The following is a 17,344-nucleotide window of genomic DNA, read 5'->3' as shown; positions in this document are numbered from 1 at the left end:
ACATGTTGCATAAGATGTCATTATTTTAATCTTTCTCTAATAAGAAAGTTATTCCTTGTTAACAGAAATTGTAGCAGCTGAGATGTCACAATTTCTATGTTTATAAAATGGGGCATGAGAGAAGTCTGGCTTTTAGCTTTTTAAAGCTGTCTCAGGTGTGCTTTAAGTGCTTTATAACCATTTCACTCACCAAGTACCTCCTCTTGAAACAGAAAAAATATTTTACCAAAGTATGATCTTCATCTAATGTGGTACTTAAGCTGTGTTATGAGCTATTTTGAATTTTGGAGGTGGCTTCTAGTTCCAGCAAAACCAAGGTCTCTATCCCAGACCTTGTGATGGTTCTGCCTTGAGCTAAACCAAAATAAGTCCCAAAATGTAGGATTTTTCAGATGTGGATTCTGTTGCTGTTCTTTTCCTGATTCCTGGTTTTTAAGGTTAATTTTAGTGAATTTCACAGTTATATATTTGGAAAGAGTGCAGCCTGGCAAAGACTTACAGTCTGATGCTCTTACCTGGATTTTTCTTCTGAGAGATGTACTAACAGAATAAAAAGTTGAGTTTAAGAGCTTTTGGGATTGAAGTTAAAAATATTAGGTTTATCAGTATTTTTCTTTTCTGAAAGTCCTTTCTGGGGAATATTAGGTTCAGTATAATTTGGGAGGTGGAGCCATGTGTTAAAACATCTAGTTCAGGAAAAAAACACATTTTTGTCAATGTACTTTGTTTTTCCCTCTTCATGTGTTTAGTGTAGTAGTGTTTTGAGTGCAGTGGTAAATCAATTTGTATATGGGGTATAAGGACATGAAAGTTCCTGGGGCTTTGTCTTAATATGTGTTTATAGATTTCATATTTATCCTTCATCTCTTCCTTTCACAGAATTCATTTTTAAGAAAAGGAATGTTACTGGTCTTAAATGTTAATTTTTCAAATGCAAAGGTTGTACTGCTTGAACTATATTATACTTGCTCCCTGTCAGCTAAGTGAACCAAATAACCACAGGATTAATTTCTGTTTTCTTGCTGTTAGTTTTAAAGGGAGCATCAGCCTGTGAAAAGTTCATTTTGCCATTTCTGCATCCTTATTAAAGGTGGTGGAAGAACCAGCAAATGTCATGCTTGTCTTAGGGTTTGTAAAATGAGAACCATATGAATTGTTTCAAGATTTAAATTTCTATTTTGGTTCTATACTGTTTAGATTTTTTTACCTGTGAATAGTCATTAGCAGGCTCTTAACTACTTCAGGTTTTAAAAATTGCATAATTGATATTTTTCTTCACAGGGAGAAGAGAATTTATCCAAAGATTAAAACTTGAAGCAACATTGAATGTCCATGATGGATGTGTAAGTCACTTGTTGCTTTTTTGTTTGTTAAAAATTGTTAAATTGTGATTTTATTGCCATGGTAACAGTCCCTCAACTTAAAAAGGCAAATATCTTATATTTGTATATTAAAACTGAGCTGGGCCACTCTGCCTGTTGACATCTACATCTGAATTCTGTAGCTATTTGTTTCTTCTTGAATATCTGACACTTTTACCTGTGAAGCAAAACAAAATCCCATTCCTGTATCTTAATGCTGTGTCTACTGCTGATTAAATTAATCTCTCCTGACATTTAAACACATTCCTACGTTTTCAGTTAGGACTTATCTTAAATCTTGAAATGAAGTTTTTTTTTTTTTTTTTGTTATACTGTGCCGACTTTAAACTTTATTAGTGTTTTGAGTGATTTATTTTCCAGTTTCAAAAAGCAAATCATCAAGTGTTGTGTTCTCACTTATAGACAATGAAAACAAAAATAAGCTTTCCCAAAAGGCAGTAACATAACTTGAAATATTACTTATTTAACTATTAATTTTTGAAAGGAGTCTGAATATTTTTAAACATCATTTTAAATAAAAGGTTTTACCTAAACTAGGTTCAGGACAAAGAGGCCTGCCATGTTTCTTTTGAGGAATAAAGCAGAAATTCATGGTTGCTAAAGTATTTGATGTACAAGATATCTGAAAAATGAAAGTATTCTATTAAAAAAAATGCAAATGCAGCTTTTGTACTTTACCTTGTGCATTTCTGAAGTTGTTCAAATGTAAGGATTATTTTAGCTTGAGTTGCTTGGACTTTAATTAAGGAGTGATATCATTATTAACTAACACAGTAGTAGTTTTATGGAACAAATGTTGTTAACATCCAACCTTGTTGAGATCAGAAGTATAATTTTGATGTGCCTTTGTTTTTGTGGGTCTGGAAAGTCTGGGAAAGGCCAGGATTAGAATTGATGTGTATAAAATGTGAGCTACTTTTCCTGTGCTGACTACATTATAAATTTAATGTTCTGGTACAGATGGTGTTGATGTAATAAAACAAATGCATACATTTCTCATTTTTTTGCAAGAAATGCTACAAGAATGATCATGTAAGGTCTCTTCCAACCCAAACAATTGTATGATTATATGTGTATTTATTAATTTTTATATTTGAGATTGTAACAGTGATACTTCTGAATTTCTTCTCTAAGAAATGTTTCATCTCCTTAAATACTTAAGATTAAATTTTTCAAGTTTCTTTTCCTGAAGTCGACTAGGGATTTTTATTTTTTATTATTTCCTTGTGAAAAAAGGGGTTTTTTTTCCTATTAAAAGAGAATATAGGAAAACAATATTTGTTCACCACTTGTTAAAAATTGAGTGACTGATCTCTATTTCAATTATCTGCAGATAATTACATGTCATGTAATAGAAATTGCAGATTTGCTGTTGGTGTTGCTTGAATCTACCTGATGGATATGTATTTGAAAACTAATTTTGATTTGATTGTGTGGGCTTTGAAAGTATGCTTCAACATATGGCCTAATTGTTTTAGTGGGTGGAAAATGTTTAAATTGTAAACTTACAGCATTATTTGCAGGTTTTTAAAATACTGCAGTATTTAAATACAGTTCTGAAATACTACAGTTTGAAAAAATGTCTTTAGAAGTTAAATTTGCTCAGAACTCTCCACCTTTAAGGAATGGGCTATTGGGAGTTCTTACCTCATTTACTGTGTGGTCTTTGGAAAGGAATAATCCTTTAAGGCTAACAACCACTCAATATAATTTCTTACTATTTGTTTTAAAAAAAGCTGTGAAATAGAAATCAATGAAATTACAATGCATGTACTGATTAAACTCCTTATTACCATCAATGGTAATTAAGCTCATTTTATTTTTCTTTTCTTCTTCCTACAACTGCTGATCAGCATGTATTTCAAATGTGGGGAATGAATACTATATTATCTATTATAAGGTGTTGCTGGATTTGGTTTTTGGGTGGTTGGGTTTTTTTAATGCAGGTTGGATGGCAGGGATGTGGGGCTTTCTTTGATAATTTTTTAGTTAATTGGTGTTTTTAAGAACTTTTTCATTGTTCTGTTGAATAAGTTGTGACTTATATTTTCTATATAAAGCATGCTGTGTAATTGGACACGGTGGACAACTTACTTAAGGCAAGAAATTTTTTTACTAATTGAGGATAAAAATAAAGTCCAAGTTCTTACCTGTTACAGAGACGAGAGATCCTGTGGGAGATACAACTGTGTGTACAATCATACCCAGGCAGGATATCTGTGAAGAAGGGAATATTCCATGAATTACATCACATATCCAAACTCTTGTAACAGTGATAATACCATAGCACCTTTTTGTTTAAAATCTGAGTATTTTCACCTCCTAGTTTAGGGGCAATTCTCTTTGAAACAGTCCCATTTTCCCCTTGGTTTGAAGACAGTTTCTAGCAGTAGTGTGTGAAGTAATTGAATTGGTTCTACAGAATTATTGATGTCTGGCAGTAACCATATCATCCTTCCAGGGCAGGATTTGCTTCTTTCAACAAGGTTCACATGGTCAAATTCAGTAAGATCATTTGTGTGCCAGAACTTGCCATTTTCTGTGTTAGATGTAAAGGGAATTTAAGAAGATGAGGAAATGTACTGAGTTAGGTGAGCTGTTCTGTATGAAGTGATTAAATCCAAAGGAGAAATGTTGAAAGAGAAGCAATCTGGATGGGGTACAATGAAGTCTGAGGAAAGCAGAGGATAAAAAAACTCTAAACCATATTGAATTGCAGGAAAAATACAGCTTATTTTCTTCCAATTTTTGTCCTGTGAAAGCTGAGGAAGATTGAAATGCAGGATGTAGATGAAGCATTTGACATGAGTAAATACTACATTGTGAAATAAAGTATTTTACCTGAAGGAGTAACTTCTCATTTCTATGTATAGGCATTCAGATCAATAAAAAAAACCAAACCAGCATCCTTCATGGCATTCAGGAACAAGTCCTTTTCAGACTTAGTCCTCTAAGCCAGGCTTAAACCAGTATAGGAGCTTTGTGTTCTGTTAGAAACAAGGTTTTCACCCTGTACTCCACAGATGAAAAGCACTGCCTTTTTCACCCCCTTCTTTGCTTGGGGGACATTCCTGATATTCTGGATATCTACAGACATTTTATTTATTTTCTTCTGTTTTTGTATTCTGCTAATCTCTTCTGCTCACAAGAGTTGATTCTGATATCACTTTGCATGAAAGTGAGAAGTTTGCCTTTTAGGTTTTCTAAGGATTGGCTGCACTGCCTCCTGCATTGTCTTTGAGGAAAACACAGAGATAGTAAATTTATATCTGGCTAATTGACTAATGAATCAAAAGTGCCTGCTGGCTCCTTGCAAAGCTAGATGAGTGGCAAATAAAATTAGATGCAATTAATAATGTGGACTACTTAATAGAAAAAAGCTAATTATACATCCTTTGACTTTTTATACCTTGTTAGTAACTGTCTGTCATTTGTGTTTGATGTATCCTTCCTTCTGGCTCCAGCACCCTTTCCCAAGGTTTCCAAACTCTCAGAATAGGAACTGCTACAATATGCTTTTAGTTGGCTGTTGAGTGGCAGTGCAGGTAAAACATCATGTAGCTTTTTCAAAATAAAACCCAATTTTCTAACCAGTTCTTGTTTAACATTATATTTTAGTAGTGGGTTTGCTACCATGGAATGTGATGAGAACTTTTTTAAATTCTGGGCTTTTTGTGCACTTATTCTTAGTGATCCATATGCAAATTTACTTGGGTTATTTGGTGTTGGTCAGACGTTTTCACTGGAAAACTTTGTTACTTTTGGGGTTATTTGTTGCCAGCAATGCTGAGGAGGTGTTTAGGTACAGAATAAAAAAGCCTTTTTGGTTACTGACCTCTAGTACACATTTGGTTATGTCATCTTACTTCAGTTTTATTTTTTAACAACTTTGGTCAGGATAGGGTATATTGAAATTGCTCAACTGAGGCAATCATTGCAATGAAATTGGAATTTTGGAGGATAATAATGTCTTGTGTAAACTTGTGATGCTGCAATTTAGATAATCTTGTCTCCCTTTTGCATTTTCAATGTTTCTCTGCTTTGCTGTCCTTCAGATTTTGGATTTGTACATTAATATAAACATCCACCCCCTCAATTTGTTTTATTTTTCGTGCTAACTTTTTTTCTCATATCATGACTTCAGTAGCTTCCTTGGTTTTTTCAGTGTTTTGGTTTTGTTTCTATTCCTGTATTCTTAAATTAGCATTTTGGTTTCTTTAGGGCAATGATAATAATATTTTTCTGCCTGAGAGTAAATGTAGATGAAAATGAACCCTGTTGGGTTGTGTGTTTGCCCTTGCTGTGGTGCTGTGCAATGTTTGACAACATTTTAGAGTACAGCCATTGTTAGGACAGGTTATTTCAATGATAGATGGTTCTGGGGGCTAGCTGAAATTGTGGCTCTTGGTGATTGACAGCCAGAGTTATAAAATCATGAGAGTAGCTATACAAGGTCATACCAAAGCTCAGTGGACGTGAAAACTTGACCTTGAAAGTGGCCAGCATGTTTTTGAAGGAATTTGAGACAGGGCAAGCAGACAGTGTTTAGTGGGTGTTCTGCTTTAATGGCAGGTGGAGGTGGAAGCTGCATCTTTGTTTCTGATCATCTTTCATTTCTCTTTGATGAATATGTATATCCTTCCACTTCTGGTGTTTAGGGTGCTCCATAACAATGATTTCCAGTTTCATTAAAAAGCCATTTGTCATCTGATTCCTTCATTTAAGGCCTTCTATTTCCTCTACTGTGAAGATCGACGGAAAATTGGTTTTTCACTTTTTCCATGTCATTCATGTTCTCATAAGTTTTTATCATTTCCTTTCCCTAGAGCAGTACAAATTATTTGCTGCTTGCAATGATGTGTTAGATATCTGTGAGCACCCCAGTAATTGTGTGTCATAATTTCTCTTTCCAAATGGGCAGTAATAGAAATGGAGAATACGGGAGCGGGATACGAGCCCAAACTGCGTAGTGTGGAAGACGTGGGATTGCCATGCATGGATGTATACCCTGCTCTTCTGTGCATTTCCTAATAAACCCTAATATTTGACTGCTGCTGAGCACTGAGCTAACCCTGGCATAGGCATGTTTGTTTAACACCAAAAATCTCAAGTTCCCCCACCTGACTGTGTGAAGGTGGTGTTGTCCCTGTGATCCACCTGAAACTGCTAACTCTGATTTTTGCAATTAATCCCAACTAAACTTGATATTAAAACAGTAACTAGAATGGGTGTATTTGTTTTAAACACAACTTATTTTTGTTTGGAGGAGCTCAGAGTGAAACATTTGAATAAACAACAAAAACCCCAAAAAAGTCTTGAGAAAATAATTTCTAATGAAGTGGGTTTTTTTTACCAATTCTATAATCCAGTCTGGTATGTCACACTAAGGCAGCTGTTCTGCCAACAGAATCTAGCCAGCAGAAAATGGTGGTGGCTGCAGTTTGGCACTTGAAGGTATTTTAGAGGCTTACTTGAAATAATAATGGTCTTGCATGCAGTCTTTGGTGCTTGTGCATGAGCTGCTGCTTGGAGGATACCTTTTGAGCTTCCTCAATTTTGAGTGCTTTCACAGCTTTGTTTCACTGACACATTATTAAGCACAGTCTTGTGAAAAGGAGAATTGATAAGGAAATGTGTTGTTATGTTCTCCCAATACAATTCTGTACCTCACTGTAGGATTCTTCTTTCCCAGCATACTCACACTTGCAAAAGGGGTCTGGGATGGATTCTCCAGTGCTTTTCCCTGAGAAGGTGTAATCACTGAAAAATGTGCAAAGCAATGGATGGTCAGAATTTGGATATGGTGAAGATACAATAATGAGAGCACTGTAATGCCATCCAGTTCAAATTCAGAGAACTCTCTATGGAGTAGATTTGGTACATTAAAGCACCTGAGTGTGTAAAATTGTGGCTACTGTGGGAAGCTTAATTTACCTAATGAACTCTTGAGGAGCAGAGGGAGTAATTGAGATACCGTAGGTGAAGCAGGTGATTCCCTTATCAATTTGTTTTAAAAGCACCATTTTTTTTAATGCTAGCTGCTTAGAAATTACATCATTTCAGTTGAATTTGTTAACTCCTATTTCTGTAGTGTTGGATGAATATTTATGTTTTAATATGGTGAAAATTGAATTAATGCAAGTCTAAACAATTTTTTTTAAATTCATGCAGGTGAATACAATTTGCTGGAATGATACAGGAGAATATATCTTATCTGGTTCAGATGACACCAACCTGGTAATTAGTAATCCCTACAGCAGAAAGGTAGGTTTGTTTCTGGCTGCTTGCTAATTTTCAAATAGGATGCAAGTTACTATTTTCAACATTTTGAAGATATTTTTTAATATATCAGTTTTCAGATATTAATTATCATGTGACAGAGATACCACCATGCACTTCCTAGTGTATATAAATGGGGATAAAACTTCACAGTTCTTTAAAACCTGAGAGTTCTAATCCTTTGCAACATTGGTATTATCCCATTTTACGGTACATGGCTGGGCACAAAGGGAACATGGTCTCACCACAGATTAGTGTCAGGGCCAGCAATAGGATTCAGTAATTCTCATGAAATCTTGCAGTCAGATAAATTATTTTCCTCTCACTTCAGTTTTAAAATATTGTATTTTTTGCTCTGTGTAATTGTCTTTCTGTTTGATGTTGATGGGTCGCCAGCCTTGATTAAAATAGTTCACTCCAATGTAAAATTACATTGCCTTATGTGTGCCTGCAAGTGGATGGAGAATAATTTGTACTGAAATAGGGATTGCAATGCAGCTGAAGGACTCCCAGTAGTGCCAGCTGGCATCCATCAGGTAGTGGCAGTGTCCCACATTTTTCTCTTGAAGGAACTGCTGATAGTTTGGTAGAACAGATGCTCTGAGCTCCTCTCAGAGGCTGAAAACTAAATCCTGAGGTCATGCTCAAAAATTAAATGTGTGGGAGAAACAAAATAGTGTGGTTGGTATGGTGGAAGAGAGTTTGAGTAGAAAATGATATTTTACTTTCCTGAAGGATTGTGGTGGGAAGATGGTGGTGGTTTGGAGTGTTGCCTATGCCTATAGGTAATGCCCTTTTGCCCACCTCCCCAAATAAACCATGGCTTCCAAAGTTAATTTCTTCCTTTCAATTGCTGGTGTCAGCCTGACAAAGTTCAGATCATTATCACTAGATAGCATTTCTCTTGGGCTGGGAGTTCTGCTGGAAAAGCAGTGTCCAAGACAGCTATGAAGTAGATGATGGACACATTCCAAAGTGTTGGTGGAGTGACTTGCAGAGTAAGAATTTTTCATGCAAATAAAGGATGTTCAATGTAATTTATTGTGCAGAGCTTATTTGAATATCCCACTATGGGATAGTTGCTGATTATATAATTTTTCCATTAAAATATTGTAATACTTTAAAAGGTGCTGCAATTAAGCTTTATGCTTTCATGGGACAATTTCCTCCCCCCTGTTGTATACTTCTCTGTTTAAGCTTAATGAGGAATATGGGAGATGTTTTGTTTGCTTTTTTTTATTTTTCACAGTTTGCTGAGTTATTTATTTTTTGTAACAGCAGAGAAGAAGATGATTTTTTAATTTTTTTCCTCCAATACATGCAAATGCAATTAGAAAACAGCAGGTACCAACAAGAAGACTCAATAATCAGTGTTATTTCTGCAATGTACTAGAGATATGATTTTTAATGAGTGTTGCAATTGTGTTAGGCTGTTTTCTCTGGCTTGACTAAGAGAATCAATACAGGAAAAGGCAGTAAATTGGTATCAGAACTGTGCTGTATTTCTGTCATCTTGGCAAATATCCTTATCACCATGTTTTCTGTTATTGTCTAGGTAGAATAACAAAAATAGATTTCAGCCATCAATATATTTCTTTCAGAATATGCAGATGTAAAACTTTTTTAGTGGGAATTATTGAAAAGGTGTGAATAGCAATTCTGAACTGTTAGGCATGAGCTGCTACTAAGACAGAAACTTCATTTGCAAAACACTTCCTTTGATTAAGTTAATTAAGTGGAAATTTGGAAGTAATTTTCATACTGTAAACAACTTGGTAAGTATTTTTTTCCTAATGGGAATTGTGAAAATGCTGTTTGGTTCAAGTGCTGCAGATGTGGGAAATAAGAATATAATGTTCACTTGTTCACAAGAAAGCATGTGGAGGTTTTTTTCAGTTTTGGTAGACTAATTATGTGAGGAAGAATAAAGAGCCACCACAAAGTGTTTAAAATCAGCTGAGATGATGATGAAGTAAATAATATGTTTCCCTGCTTTTCTGTAGATGAATGAGAGACTAGGTCAAGTCCTGGTTTATTGCCAAGCATAATCAAGTTGTTAATGTTTATTTGGTTTTGGCTAGTTTCAAAACATCCTTCCTTATAAACTTCAGTTCTTTTCAGAGTCAGTTTAAGAGTAACATCTATTTTTTAAAGTCTATAAAGTTGGCTTTTTTGGGTGGCTGCACCATCATCCTGGCCAATGTTTCACTTTGAGAAGCCTGATGTAAAAACAAAGGTGGCAGCTGCATTCCAGCCCTTGTATTTTGCAGACTGCTTCATGCAAGTGGTAGAACCATGCTGTTCTTAGAAGAAATTCGATAAAAAGGCAGTTTCTCTGTTCTGTTGGATTGAACTGGCATAACTGGTGTTTCACATTCAGAGTTTTTTTTCCATTCTCTATTTGCTTGGAAAACACTGAACCTGCTGCAGCCTCCCTTTTTTTTCTTTGTCCTTTAGGTTCTCACAACGATTCGCTCAGGACACAGGGCCAATATTTTCAGTGCAAAGTTCTTACCATGCACCAATGACAAACAGATTGTTTCATGTTCTGGAGATGGAGTCATTTTCTACACAAATGTTGAACAGGATGCAGAGACCAACAGGCAGTGCCAGTACACCTGCCACTATGGGACTACCTACGAGGTACATCGTGGAGCATATCACAGTTTTAAGATGGATAAAGTATATATTTTGTTGTATTGTTGCGCAAGATTTTAATCAGACTCCTGAAAAGTTTGTTTCAGTGCATTAAGAGTTACAGACCGTTTTTTCTGTCATTTTTGAGGGTTTTTTCCCTTTTAAAAAGTAGGGGTGAACAGAGAAATGTGCTAAATTAAATGGAGAATTTTGCAAAAAGTGGTGCTGTTAAGACCACTTTGCAAATATGAATTCACCTTCACTGAATGAATGTTTTGCAGAGCAAAACAGATTTAAATTGAGCTCTGAATTTCTTACTGAAGTAGGCTGGGGGGTGGGGGAAGTGACTGTTTTGCATTTTTAGTTTTATTCTTCCCCCCTACCCCTCCCCTCTTCCCTGAACTTTTCAGCAGTTTCGTGCCTTTTTCACAATTTAGATCCTTCTAAGAAATGCTTAGTTCAGCATGTGTGAACAACTTAGTCTGAAAAATATGTTTACAGTTGTAGATAATTTTTGTATTGTGTATTCTAGTTAACTCTTTAGGTGTAAATTTAGCCACAGTGTTTTCAGTCCTCCCTTGGAAGTTTTGTTGATGTAAATTGTGCAATTGAGGAAGCAAAGTGTTATTAAAGTTAGGAAGATAGTAAGGATTTATTGTTCTATCTACTTCTTTTAAATAACAGCAAAAGCTGCTGCTTGCAAAACTTACTGTGGTTAAGATAGAAAAAAAAATTCCATTTTTTTTTCTTAGGTTATAAATGTTTCTGCTTTTTCACGGTTTATTTGTTGGGGCTCTTTTAACATTACTGCAGTACACACAGAGGGGAAAAAAACCCAAAAGCATTAGTTTTTTTATCTGTTCAGCTCAGGTTTCATAGCAAGCTTTTAGATCACTTTCTTTGCATGTTAAGTGAACAAAATCTTTAAGAACTTCTCATAAAAAGAATTGGAGTGTCTTAAAAAAGAAAGTGGCTAAAGTACTGCCAGAGTAAATTTTTTTTTTCACATAGTAAAAATGTCCTTATGGTTGTAATTACACCAATTACATTTGCCTGCTATATTGTGCAGTCAAAATGGTCTTATTTGGGATGATTTTTATTCAGCAATAATGTTAACAAGAGGCTATTATTGTTCTTTTAAATGACAGGAGTGTGATACAGTTTTGGTTAATTTTGTTGCTTTTAAATACTATTAATGGAAGGAATATCAAAACCCCTATATGACATGGGCTGTTGCAACAGCTCTGCCTCTTTATGAAGTTATTTTTCTTATCCTGTTTTGCACTGAAGTTGAGAGGTTCCTGGAGTGGAGAGATAATTTCTAAATATCGTGATGTTACTGCTCAGCTGTATGTAAGCACATCATCATGTTAAATATAGAACTTTGACTCACTATGTTCTCTAAATAACAAAAGCTGAAAGCTGCCCCTGAGGTACCAATTCTAAATTTGAATGTGGTTTGGATTTATGCAGCTCTTGGAGTTTGTGGCAGTTCAAGACATTACAAAAACATGAAACAGAGGAAGGTGGAAGTTGGTGTAGATTGTTGTAAACTGTGAGATAATTGTACAATTGTTTTTAGTTCTGAGTGAGAATAGAATAAGTAGAGGGAGAGGCTCTTGAGACACATTTCTGAAGAATTTATTGTTTGTACAAGGCCTTGACAAGTTTGTTTTTCCTCAGCCAAATCTTTTCTTTATTGCTCTTCATGTGAATTGCATTTCAGAGAGTGTGTTTTTATGGACACCTCTTAACTTGCTTGTTTTAAATACAGTAAAATGATCACATAGCTATACACTTTTAAAGTTAAGTAGCAAACAAGTGTTTAGTTAGTAAAAAACCCATCACATATAAATATATAAATGTAGTAATATTGACTCAATTATTGAAGCTTGCACTTTTCCATTTCTCTAGTTTAGTGCTTATAAAGTACTTAGTATGCTTGTGAACACTGCTCATAAAAGTTGCCATGTGTGAGTTATATTACATGTATAGGGTGAAATAGCATTAGTGTGAACAAAAATAAAATACAGCTACTAGAAATGAGCTTGCCACATTCACCAACATTATTGGACCAAAATGTTTTCACAGAAAACTCTGCTAAATGCTTGAAGAATTTACTGGATAGAAGAACACTTACTAACTTTTATAACTATGCAAATAAAGTTAATTTGTACAAAATGTGTAGTGAAAAAACAGCTTTTTGTTACTATGTTACACTGATATATTGAGGGATAGTGGTCATAGCTCAGAAGTTTCTTGTTCTATTGGTGTTTGAACTTTGGCTTTGTTCTGCAATTTAAGTTTCTTATTTGGCTCAGCAAGCATTGTCTCAATTATTGTGCTGAGCCTTCAGCTGTTACCTTTGTAGCCCCACTTCAGGTCAAGAGATTTGCAGATATCCATAAGTTACTTTGATTAATAATTTTGGGACATGAGGGGTGATAAATCATCTCATTTAAAATGTTAAAGAATCACTAATGATCTGTGGAAAATGAATGTATTACACTATTAACCATTGTTGTTGCTTTATAAATTTCTACTGATAGTAGCAGTAGTGTAGGAAAAGTAAAATACTGCCACAAGTAGGATCTTAGGAAAATGGTTCAATGGTCAATGCTCTCTTAAATTTAAAAAAAAAAAAAAAAAAAAAAAAAAAAAAGAAGAAAAAGAAGAAAAAAAAGGTTGCAGAGAGGTGATAACAGCCTTTACTGCAGACCTGCTGTAAGGAACTAGCTGTGAGATAAAAGAATAGCCCAATGGGAATAAAAGCCATTTAGTATTTTCAAGGCATTCAGATTTCTGAGGACTTTGTAATTGTCTCCTATTACTTGATAGAGAATAAACTGAGCTTTTGTTGAATTGTTGAAGCAAACTGATAAGTTATCTGAGAAGTGATTGCAGTAAATGTATGTTGTGTATTAAAAGATAATAGAAACAACTGTAAGCCTTGACCTATGGATATTTAATCTTATGTGACATGTGAAAGTTTTCTTTGACTTCAACTGCTCAAACCTTTTCTTGAAAATGAAGAAACATCGGTTTTTCAATTTATCTCATTACTTCACTGAAAAGCTTGATTTGAGTTCTAATTGCCTTACTGCTGCTTCAAATATTGATGCTTTTGTTTTTAAATTAGTGCTATTTCTGGAGGTATTAATAATCTTATTTTTTCTTTCTTTTGAGCAGATTATGACAGTACCAAATGATCCCTACACTTTTCTTTCTTGTGGTGAGGATGGCACTGTGAGATGGTTTGATACTCGCATCAAAACAAGTTGCACAAAGGAAGATTGTAAAGATGTAAGAATTAAACCCTTTATCAAAAGGTTGCTTTAATAATAATAATAATAATAAAGTAAAACAGTAATAATAATCTTTTAATAAAGATTACCTGCATGTAGAGCTGTGTGTCACACAAATACACAATATGTATTCTGGTAAAGCTTTTAGAAATAATAGATTTCAGGGTCATTGGTGGGGGTGGATGTCAGTATGTTTCCCAAGAAACAATAAAAGTCTGGGGAGACTTTTTTATTTTTCTCTTTTAATTTTAATATCTCCTTTGGCATTTTTTATTTTATAAGTTTTCATGTGAGGTTTCAGATATGGTAGAAGAGATTGTCTGTTGAAATTGAATCTCTTAGTCTGGTTTACACTAACAATGCAGAGTGCAAAACTGGAGTCAAAAAATGAGCCTTGAGAATCACCTGCAGCCTTGTGTTCCTGAGCATCCTTTGTCCCTCTGTAAAAAAAGATTTGGTAATAAATTGTATTAGATTACTGGTATGACCAGTGTCCACTGTGTTTGAATTTTAGAAACAATTTTAATATTGAATTGGAACAAAACTACCCAAGTATGTATTGCTAGTCTTGATTAATTTTGTTCAGCCTTGTGCACATTTAACAGTTCTAGAGGTTTCTTTCAGTTTTTTTTCCTTCTACCCAGTTATCTGCCTGTAGATGGAACCTATTGTTATTCTTTAATTGATTTAAACTGTTTCTGCATATTTAATGCTCTTCCACCTCCACAGTTACTGTGTTTCCATAAGAAAATTCAAGATGTAAGATAGTTTATAAATCTGTAGTTTTTAGCTTATCTGTTTTTAAATGTTCCTGTGTTTTTTTTGTTTTGGTTAGGTTTCTGTTTCAGTAGTTGTGATGCCAGTTGCCAGTTTTCTTCCTTTGGTAGTTTTCCTTCTGTGCAGTGGCTTTTCTGATAACACATTTATGATCTATCTTCACAGGCCAGACCTATTTTCTCAAAATCTCCTTGACTAAGGGAGGGGGTCTTACAAAGCAAAAGAAATTATACTTCAAATATTCAGAGCTTTTATTTCAATGCTGCCTTTTTGTATGTTCCAGGATATTTTAATAAACTGTCGTCGTGCTGCCACCTCTGTTGCTATCTGTCCACCCATCCCCTATTACCTGGCTGTGGGCTGTTCTGACAGCTCAGTGAGGATCTATGACAGGAGGATGCTTGGCACAAGGGCAACAGGTAGGAGCCACTTTGTGCACTGTTTCTACCCACAGGCAGTGCCAAATTCAGGTTATTTTCAAAATAGGTGGTGACTCAAGTGTAACATTGCAGAAGTGTAGCTTCCTTCTCTGGGAACTATGGTTTGTATTAGTAGAGACATTTCACTCTAATATTTGCTAATGCAGAAATCTTCAAAGAAGTAAACTTAATCTCTTCATGCATCTTAAAATGCATTGTGTGCTGGATGCAGAAAAGGACATTTTGTAATGTCTCTTATTTTGTCCTGAAACGTGTGATTCCAGGATTCCAAAAAGCCAGGGACTGCAGCCCCCACTGGTCCACCTGAATTTTAATTAAGTTCTTGTCTTGTAGTCTACCATGCTGGAACTTGATGCTTCTTGTGGGAGGAGATCTTATGAACTCCATACTATCCTGCACTGTGCTTGCCTTTGCAGTAATTATTGCTGTATCTAACACAATTTCACTGAAAAGCTGCAAATTCCTCAGGTGAAAGCTGGCATGCTTCAGATGCTTACCTAAGGATTTTATTAAAAATTTTCAGGTGCTCAAAAATGTGTTATCTCATTTTAACATAGCTCTTGGTTATAATGTATGATCAGTGTTTGGACACTAGGAATTAATAATGCAGCTGTGACATTTGTGTCAATAAGCAGCAGCACAAAATTTGTCATTTTGTGCAGTGTTTTCCTGTTGATGACTGTGGTGGAGGAGAAAGGGAAGAGTAAAGATCACTAAATATAAAAATATCCCTCTCATCAGGTTGATATTGTATAAGATCTCTCCCTTTCCTCACAGTGGTCAGCAAAATTCTGTGAGAAGTGCCTGGGAACAGGTTCTGGGTGTTGACTAAAATGTCCTGTGTGTGTGCTCTAGTATTGAACAGTACAGGAATAGCATGAATTTGGCCTGGAGAGCAAAGAAGAGAAAAATCAAGATTTTGAAGACTGGTTTTCAAAAAATATTGATATAATGTTCTGTTGCTTGTTTGGGGTTGTGTAGAGTCTTTGTTTTTCTTTTTTTTTTAGGACGTCAATTATTGTGTCCAGTGATCAATCTTGACTTTAATTAAATAATTTCTGCCATGTAGTTGACAGTTACATGTCAAATTAAGAGGTTTTGGAACAGTCATTTTTCTCAGTGTTAGAGCTTCTTATAGGTAACTTTCATCTGCTCACCAACTTGTAATTCTAGAATTTAGGATTGTTTTAATGTTTATATTGGAGGTGAGTGATCAGGAAAGCATGAGAAAGTCCAATGTAATGTATAGTTTCAAAGTGACAGTGTTATTCTGTTTTGAAGAAAAATTAGTTTTTATTTTTTTAATTTTTTAATTAAAAGAGATGCACGACCTAAATTTTCAAAGTTTCATGTAAGGAATTCCTTTTTCATTTGTGTGTAGATGTAGATTTGCATTATTGTTTTGTGGTTTTTGGCTCTGAAATTTGTACCACATTTGGCACATAGCTTCCATACAACACCATGTGGTGGCTATGTGAGATATTTATATATCTCTGTGTGTTTTCATCTTTTATTTTTTGTAATGTACATAACATTTGTAAACAATAATCATAAAGACTGTAAAATCTGATATGTCATTCTCCAGATCAAAATCATAGTAGAAACTACAGCACACATAACTTTTCCCTGATTATCTTTTGTTGGATGCCAAATAAGGGGTTCATTGAACTATTGAAAATCTGCTATAGTAAATGTGTAATTCTTTTTTTCTCCATTTTCCCTTAAATAAAGGGAATTATGCTGGCAGGGGCACTGTTGGAATGGTGGCACGTTTTGTCCCTCCTCATCTCAACAACAAATCCTGCAGGGTAACATCTCTGTGCTACAGTGAAGATGGCCAAGAGATCCTTGTGAGCTACTCCTCAGATTACATTTACTTGTTTGATCCCAAGGATGACACAGCACGAGAACTTAAAGTTCCTTCTGCAGAAGAGAGAAGGGAAGAGGCAAGTGATTAAGATGCCCTCCTTTCATGTTTTATGTTTTTCAACTTGCAGCACACAAGAAATACCATCAGTTGTGTTTTCCTTTAATCTGAAAACAATATTGCTGGTTGTAGACTGAGGTGTGACACGTAGATTGTCACATAAATGATGTATTTTCAGTGCACATTTATTTATGTATTAATTTGCAATTTTTGTCACTCTGATTTTCTTTCTCATCTGGTTTTCCTCTCTTAGAGATGAGAAGGCATCTGCCTGAACCTTGGGTCATAAGACCAGCAAGGGTGGCCAGTCACTCTATGTTCTGTTACTTTTCATGCCATGAGAATCATATTCCTTGAAATCAAGTGTTAATATTCCTTGGTAAAAGTTATAATTTCATGTCAGATATGAGAGAGTACAAGATGTTTAGAGCAAGGAGGTGAGCCACTGTTACAGTATTAAAATTTTCAAAACTAAAATTCAAAACTCAAATTCAAAAATTTTCAAAACTCAACCAGCTGTTAATTCTCAGCTAAGTTACAATGATGCTGACACTTCCAGTCTAAATTTTCTGATTAACATAAAGATAATGCCTTTAA

The 17,344-nt window shown here is 34.9% G+C and overlaps 1 protein-coding gene across 1 annotated transcript in view; it reads left to right on the top strand.

The window, feature by feature from the left end:
• DCAF6 (DDB1 and CUL4 associated factor 6) overlaps positions 1–17,344 on the top strand; it is a 71,862-nt gene that overhangs the window by 14,126 nt on the left and 40,392 nt on the right. Inside the window, exons 2-7 of the mRNA XM_079316272.1 lie at positions 1,282–1,343; positions 7,554–7,646; positions 10,119–10,304; positions 13,488–13,601; positions 14,664–14,799; positions 16,552–16,766. Of these exons, the coding sequence (XP_079172398.1) occupies positions 1,282–1,343; positions 7,554–7,646; positions 10,119–10,304; positions 13,488–13,601; positions 14,664–14,799; positions 16,552–16,766 (806 nt within the window). The remainder of the gene's footprint in view (positions 1–1,281; positions 1,344–7,553; positions 7,647–10,118; positions 10,305–13,487; positions 13,602–14,663; positions 14,800–16,551; positions 16,767–17,344) is intronic.

Source organism: Erithacus rubecula, assembly GCF_903797595.1.
Source record: "Erithacus rubecula genome assembly, chromosome: 1".
Taxonomy (NCBI): domain Eukaryota; kingdom Metazoa; phylum Chordata; class Aves; order Passeriformes; family Muscicapidae; genus Erithacus; species Erithacus rubecula.
The sequence above is the reverse complement of the archived record's forward strand: the minus strand, read 5'-3'. Positions and strand labels throughout refer to the sequence as shown.